Source organism: Mycteria americana, chromosome 15 (assembly GCF_035582795.1).
Source record: "Mycteria americana isolate JAX WOST 10 ecotype Jacksonville Zoo and Gardens chromosome 15, USCA_MyAme_1.0, whole genome shotgun sequence".
NCBI classification, from domain to species: domain Eukaryota; kingdom Metazoa; phylum Chordata; class Aves; order Ciconiiformes; family Ciconiidae; genus Mycteria; species Mycteria americana.
In genome coordinates, this window is record NC_134379.1 from 1,728,357 (window position 1) to 1,736,070 (window position 7,714).

At 45.5% G+C, this 7,714-nt stretch overlaps 1 protein-coding gene across 9 annotated transcripts in view; it reads left to right on the forward strand.

Moving 5' to 3' along the window:
• The window catches only part of NF1 (neurofibromin 1), a 106,302-nt gene extending 99,083 nt beyond the window's left edge, over positions 1 to 7,219 (forward strand). For 3 of the 9 annotated variants that reach the window (XM_075517929.1, XM_075517934.1, XM_075517931.1), the window contains one exon: positions 2,214 to 7,219. In XM_075517929.1, the coding sequence (XP_075374044.1) occupies positions 2,214 to 2,356 (143 nt within the window). In that variant the 3' untranslated portion in view covers positions 2,357 to 7,219. The remainder of the gene's footprint in view (positions 1 to 2,213) is intronic. The other 6 variants (XR_012777956.1, XR_012777955.1, XR_012777954.1 and 3 more) reach the window with 6 other exon arrangements.
• Positions 7,220 to 7,714: the final 495 nt, after the last annotated feature.

A 7,714-nucleotide genomic window follows, 5' to 3' on the forward strand; every position in this document is an offset into this window, starting at 1 on the left:
TTGGTGGGGCTGAACTTGCGCAACGGCAATTCTTGTAAAGATTTCCAGGCTTACCTGGAAACGTACCTGTTCTCTGTGTGTTTCCTGTTAATACCCTGCTTAGAAAACTGTTTCTTTAGTTGTCCTTGTTAAAAGTTAATTGGTGGTTCCTTTTTTTTTTTTACTCTCAACTTGCCAGGGTTTAAATCATTATAATTGGTGTCTACAGTTTGACGCTTAACTCTTCAAGTGAATACCTGCATCGGTTCTATTTCTGCTGTATGCAAAATAAGCCAGCTAAGCCTTTCATTCCTCCTGGCAAGGAGACAGAGTCCTCCAAACATTGATTTGTACGTTACGTATTTTTATTGATCTTTATTTGTGAGCCAAGATTGCAGTGTTGAGGAGAATTTTAGGTACTTGAATACACACAAATGCTCTCTGGTAGCAAGAATCAGCCTCTGCCATTGCAGCAGAATTCTGCAGGTTCAGAAATGAACCTTCCGCGCTCCGTCATTCCCCTGTTTAATAGCAGTCATTGATTTTTGGCTGGAAGAAGCCCACAGATTTGACAATCTGTCGATTCTTCCTCCTAGAGAATGCAAAAGGCAGAAGCGACTTGAGTCAAACTCTTTCATTTGCTCAGTCCTCTCAAAACTAGAGCCAGAAGGGGCTCGTGGCCCAGAAGACCACGTGTTTTCAGTGGGTACGGATGCTGGTATGAATGCTTTGAGGACATAGGGGAACCCTTCATCTGCCGTGTGGACGTTTATGTATGCTATTGCCCATATTAAATACAATTCCTATTTCTGTTTTAAGAGCTGAGGAGGTGAACTCAGTGAACAGTTCATACCCCGTCTCTTTTCACAGTGTTGTGGGAAAGTAGCATAGACTGAAACGGATCAGCCAGTGCCCGTAGGCCAAAGTGTTTTGTCTTTTATCGTTGGAAACAGATTAAACTAACGGCAAATTCAATCTGCAACTTGGGGGGGGATAAAAAGAGTATTTGAATGAGTCAAGTTAAAGTGTGATAAGCTGTGTGTAGGTGAGCGCGTAGGTCTGCGTGAGCAGGCATCGCACTTCAGCCTGCGGAGGTGTTCTATCTGGTCGAAGTCCGGGCGCTTGCTGAACACAGGGTCACACATCTGATCCTGGAAAAATTAGTTTTCATACTACAATACTGCAGTGAAATAGCTGTATCAGGTTTGTCGTTTGTGAGACGTCATCAACAGCAAGATTGTGTTACTTCTGGCTAAAATAGCGTTCTGGGCCTGGTGGGGGTAGAGTTGGTTTTCTTCGTAGCAGCTGGCCGGGGGCCGTGTTTTAGACTGTGACCAACCAGTGCTGAGCAGGGTCTGCGCCAGGCAGGGCCTGCTCTGATCCGCAGTCGGACCCCGGTGAATGGCCGGGGGTGGGCAGTGGGCTGGAGGGGACCCTGCCGGGCAGGTGACCCCGGCTCACCAAAGAGTTACTGCGTGCCAGAGAGCGTGACGCTCAGCGAGAAAAGGGGGAGAGAGGGGCGTGGGGAGTTGGCCACGGTCCGCCTGGGGCCTGGCTGGGCACTGCTCTACCCACGGGGTGCTGAGCAGTTGCCTTTGCATCACTTGTGTTGTTTTGCTGTCTTCTTCCACAAATCCCTCACTTAACCGGGCTTTCTGTTTCAGTTTAATCAGGACACCCAGGTTTTCTTGCTTTTACTCTTCCTTTCCTCTCCCCCTGTCCCACTGGGGTGGAGGGGAATGAGCGAGTGGCTGTGTGGTGTTTACCTGCCTATGGGGTTAAGCGAAGAGTAGTAATAGTACACAAATAATAATAGTAATAGTAGCAGTAATAGTACTACACAAACAGTATTTTATTCTTTTTTTAAATACGTCATGACCAGGTTCCGCAGCGCTTTCCCAGGCAGGCGGCACTGCTGCTGGCTTGCGTTGCCAAACTCTGTTTCGAACGAACGGCCCCTTGTCAGCATGGCAGAATTCGGGGGTGTTTGCACGGCGACGTGCCCCCTCTTCCGCCAGGCTCTTCACACCAGCGCGGGCGGGTCCCCTGCGCCTCGCCCGGCCCGCCCCGGCCCCTCCGCCCCGGCCCCTCCGCCCCGGCCCGGCCCCTCCGCCCGGTCCCGCCGCGGGGCCGGGGGTGCCGGGGCCGCGCTGGGGCCCGGCGCTGCCGGCGGGCGCCCCCTGGCGGGCGGCGGGCGGCGCGGCTGACCCAGCTCCGTCCTTGTCTTTCCGCAGGGATCGACAAGGAGAACGTGGAGCTCTCGCCCACCGCCGGCCACGCCAACAGCGGGAGGATGCGCCACGGCTCCGCGAGCCAAGTGCAAAAGCAGCGAAGTGCCGGCAGTTTCAAACGTCACAGCATCAAAAAGATTGTGTGACTGTTTCTTTTTAGTTGGTTTTTTTTGTTGTTTTTTTTTTTTTTTCTTTTCGGAAACTGACTGACACACGCGGGACTCTCGCAGAGGGCCCCCCGCCAGTTGCGATGCTGCACTTAACTTTTAACGTTCCCATCCTGTCAGCCGTGTTGCCAGATGATCAACTCTCGAAACATTGCCTGAATTTTAATGCCTTCATTTCTTTTCTTCCGGTCTTGGTTTAAGCCAGTGTTTCAGAACCGCTCACATAGATCCTGACGGACTTTGTAGCCGAAGGAGGGGTGGAGTTCTTTAACACTGCAGAACCGCTTCTTGTCCAAACACGAAAGCCATTTCCCGCAGACGGTCCTACCTTGCTTCTGTTGTCTGCCTTGTTTGTTTCTTCTCTAAAGGAAAGTGCTAATCCTTGATCCTGTTTGCACACTTTTCGAGGTGGTGGCTTTATGAGCCGGGGAAAGTTACTGTAATCCTGGTTTTAATTCAGACCTGTAAGATTTTTAGCTGTGGACTTTTTTTTACCATGCTTAGAAGAAACGTACAATAGCCGCAGGACAATGAGCTTGACCAGAAGTGGTGGATTAGATTAAATTTCTAGTAATTAGCAATAAATTTGAGAGGACAGAGGCTGCATGAGTCTCTCTCATTCCCCAGACCATAGCTTCACATACTTGGACTGTATATGGACCAGACTGGACAAACTGGCTTTTTTCCAAAGCAATTTTTTTTTTTTGCTGTACGTTACCTGCACTAAGAAAGGTCGTATAGTGGAAAGGAAATCACCGAGAACTGACTAGTGTGCTGTCATTGTAGCAGTGGTGAAAACGTATTGCTTCTTTCTTCCATTTAGCATATACTTTAGTTTTGCCCTTCCCAACAGCACCCACCTTCGAGAAATTCCTGGCAGAATAACCAGTGGGGTATGGAGGGGAAAATTTAACAGATCAGCTTCCAGCTCTGGGAGATGGCGTTTGGCAAAGCTGCTTTTGTGCTGCCCAAGCAGCGATCTAAAAACAGCACTGTTTGCTCAAGGTACATGAATTTAAAAATAACTGACACTGTGTCAAGTCCAGGTTACGTGTGAATGTTTGCAGTGCAATTCCTGGTGTCCCAACAGACATCTGCAGTCACACCTGTCTTGCAGAACTTCCGAGGGGTTTTAGCTGGCAAGGGCTCGTACCCGGGGGTTACGCAAAACTGAAGTTGCCGTCACTGTGAAAGACTTGTCAGCTGCAGTCGCGTACCAGCGGTGGACGACTGCGAGAACATGCTGCTATGTGATGACGTGTAGAGGTGCAGCGCCGGGTGCTGCGGATGCTGCCTGCACGGGCCGCGGCCCTGCAGAGCGGTCGATCTCGGAGGCGAGCAGAAGTCCTGACAGAAGGGTGCTCGTCCGGGTGCTCACTGGAGGGCCGAGCAGATCTCCTGCTGAAGAACAGTCAGACTTCCCAGTTTCAGATCCCTGTTGTGTGTTAGAAATTAACGATCTATAAGTGGCTTTAAAGGAAAAAAGTATATCCACTATATAAAATAAAATCCTCTAGTGCAATTTTGTTAGTGGCTTTCAGTAAATCAAACTCCACAGCTAAATTATTAGAGAATGGTACAATTAAGTGTTCAGATTCTATTGATATAGCACATAATTCACATGTATCCACACAGTAACAATGTAACATTTATGTAAATAAAAATACCTTTATTGTATTGAGTCATAAAATAACAATTTAATTTCTTTAATTTGTTTACAGTCCTGGAAAAACTATGAACACAAACTTAATATGCAAATAGTTTGCCAAAACAAGAGGAAAACTTAGAATTAGCAGTCTTGAAGTAGATGCGTTGGAAAATACGAAGACTCGTGCAATTAACCAAATTTCTTTATCCTTGGCCGTGTAGGAGCTGCAGTAAAATGTGGTTTCTGAACTGATGCAGAACTGTGAAAGGGATTGTGAGGCTGGAACTGAACATAGGGATAGGGCAGTGACTCGCGCCACGTCCTGGGCTGCGGGGCGTGTAAAACTTCGGGAGTCACTGATCAATAAACCGCTCTCCTCTCCTACATCGCATTGCCAAGAGCCACCTTCAGCATCACCGCCAGCTGGCACCTGGCGCTACTGAAGCAAGCTACTTCCAGCCCTTTCCGCTTTGCTGAAGACAATGAATTGTAGAAGCCTGAAGATTTGTACGTAGGAGAAAAAAGAATCTCTTGTAACGGTAACTTGCTGTTAGAAAAATGCCGCTTTCAGTTGTTTCTGCTACGAGCAGATTTTCTTTAAACAAACAGTAATTCCAGATGAACTACCACATCGGTCTTGTTTTGACTGGGTGTGTTTGAGAGCAACTCTTTCAATATCTGCATTGCCTGTATCTAGAGAAGCGTCCCTAAATTAGAATTAACGCATTCTTTGAAATACATAGTGTGAAATCCAGATGGACAGTGATTAAAATTGCCTTTCATGTGAGAACTAGAACTACTCCAGGCTCTCAGTCCCAGCTGAAAAAACCTGATATCTTCATAAAGTAAGTCAACAAAATTTAATTTATTCTGTTTCCTGGAAGGAGAGGGAGTGATGTAATGTTTTCACGGAATGGTTCAGTGAAAGGACCTGAACTTTCTTAGAGCAGGGGTGTCAAACGCGTTGGGTTACGGGGGCTGAATTGGGGTGTAAGGACAGTCGCTGGCCAAGGCTTAATTCAGGATCACGCGCGCCCCGATACACAGGAAAGTCACCTCCTACTACCAGCAGTTGGGAAGCTTGTGCTTAGCTCCAGGGTGAAGACATGGCCTTTCTTTAATGATTAAAATTCTGTTAGTAATTAGTTGTTCAGTGCCTTACTGTCACATTCATCACCTAGCCTGCTCCCTCCAACAGCCATTGCTGTTATTTTGCCTCTTTGTTTTCTTGCTCACATCCTTCCTTACTTGTTCCCTCTCCTGTTTGGAACGTTCTCCATCCTGCTCCGTTTCGTTCCTGTGCGCACCGCTCTCGGGTCCCAGCCCAGCCTGCTTCCATTCCATTCCCTCCTCATCCCGCTACTCCGTCTGTGCTCGTAGTGATCCGCAGGTAGTTGCTGGTGATGATGTGGGCTTGAAACCTGATCTAACGAGCGGGAGACAGGTCTAAGAGTTCCGGCCCTCGAGCTGCTGTTCCAGGCAGCCTGCAGACCACGGGGCAGTCACTGCTGCATGGGCTGCTGCAGCCGTGGAGCCTGCGTACTTTGAAATGAAAACTTAGATGCAGAAAAATCTGCTTTTAACATGTGGACCATATAACTACGTCATGGGGACTGTATGTTTTGACACCCCTGTTTTAGAACACGTTATCCATTACGCACTAACTACAGTGAAGTACTGTAAAGATGATTAACATTTTGTTTGTGTTTGTATTTTCCCTGACTTAAAGATAATTCAGTAGTATTTGAATAGTGCATAACCTACCTGTTAATTATGCCAATGTTTCTGCTTTAATGTGCATGAGGTTTCCGAGAACAGGAAACATTTCAAATAAGTATTGTGGACTGAGCACCTGGGAGCGTTCCAGTGCTCCATTCCTAACTGGGTTGTAGGTTTTAGGGCTTTTTCTGTTTCATTCTAAGGTTAATTTTTTTTCAAACGTAATGACGCACGTCTTCTTATTGTTATGCAACAAACTTACCACAGAACGTCACTTTTAGTGTTGGTCCCACCATTTTTTTTTAATGCAGTATATTCACCTGTAAATAGTTTTTGTGTAAAATTTGACAGAAAAGTATATTTACTACACTGTAAATACATGTGACAATATATTGTATTATTTTGCTTTTTTTGTAAAGCAGTTAGTTGCTGTATATGTATAACATACAAATTTGATTATTCTAGTGTTAGTAACTGTTAACTACTACTACTACTCCTTCCTGCTGTTGCGTTACGTCATTTAAAAAAAAAAAAGCTGTGTACTATAAACTTACACTGTGTATGATACCTTACTATTTCCATTTGGGCCTCAACTTGGAAACCGCTTCCTTGATCCACAATCCTGTTCATATTGTAAGCAAGCGTGCGACAGCTGGCAAGAGCCCTGCTGATTCAAACGCAGTTGGTAACTGTAGGTAAAAATGGTAGAAACCTGGTTTCAGATAACTGTTATTCACCCCATCTTCCCCTCATGTATGTACTTTCCCTTTTTTTTTTTTGAAGTAAAATGTAAATTCAACCTGCTTCACGTGGTTTGAAGGTCATTCACTTGTGCTGTGGGACGACGGTGGTGTATTCTGAAATCCTTTTTCCGTTTCCTGTGACAGTGAGATGTGGATGGGTCCTTCGGGTCTGACCCAGGGGCCTCACTGCAGCAGGCGCTGGATCCAGCCCTAGTCCCAGACCTGAAAACCCACTTTCTCTGGGGAAAATTAGAATCAAGTTGAAATCCAGTGGCTCAGATTTGTCTTTCCAGAATGGTGCTTCTCTGTGTGTGATCTTGCACGGTTCTAAATAATGGCAGAACTGATGGCCTGTGGATAACGGAGGACAGAATTTGGACAGAATAAAGCCCATTGTCATGAATTTCATGTCATTTCAATAAGATTATCATAATTGAATAATAAATCAGAATATTTCTTTTTAAAATGTAAATTTAATATTTTAATAAAACAGCTGCTTGGTCTTTAAAGAACATGTCAGTATAATTTGTCTATTTGAGCTTTTCTAGCTTAGAAGCTTGAAGTTTCAACTGTCAGGCAACTTTTATGACAAATGATTAATCAAATCTATTTTTCTTTTAGGGGAATATATTACTTTCCTATTAAAAATGTATAAGTACTTATATTCTGGCTTTGTGAATCGTAAAAGGATGTAAAAACACATTAAAGCGTGACTGCATTGACTTCTTCTGAGACATCTTACTGTTCCTGCATACTAAACGTACCATTAGGCCTGCTGAGTTGAAAATACAGACAGACAGACAGGCGGGCGTATGGGCCAGGTGACTCAGGGCAGTGCTCCCGCTGCCAGTAGGGGCTGCATGAATAGAAGAGCCGCAGTTTCCGAATTGTTAAATTTCAGGAGCAATTTTCTTTACCTTAGAGGAAATGTTCCTTAATCCTAAACCAGAAATAGCAGCACTGACTGGAGTGGGGAGCCATACGGGAGATGTCTCCTGAACAACACGTACTGAACCACTGCTGCTAAAAACCTTTCCGAAGTTCCTCTTTTGGACAGCTGAGCTTCCCTGCTCCTGGAGATCACAAAATACACTGTAGCCACAGTGAGGGAAGGAAAGGAGAAAGAATTTTATTTTAGTTATGTCTTTATGCAGTTGGAAAAACTATATTTAGGGAAAAAATTGCACCCTTGGAGCAAGCAGTTCTGTCTTAGGAAACAGCTTCAGA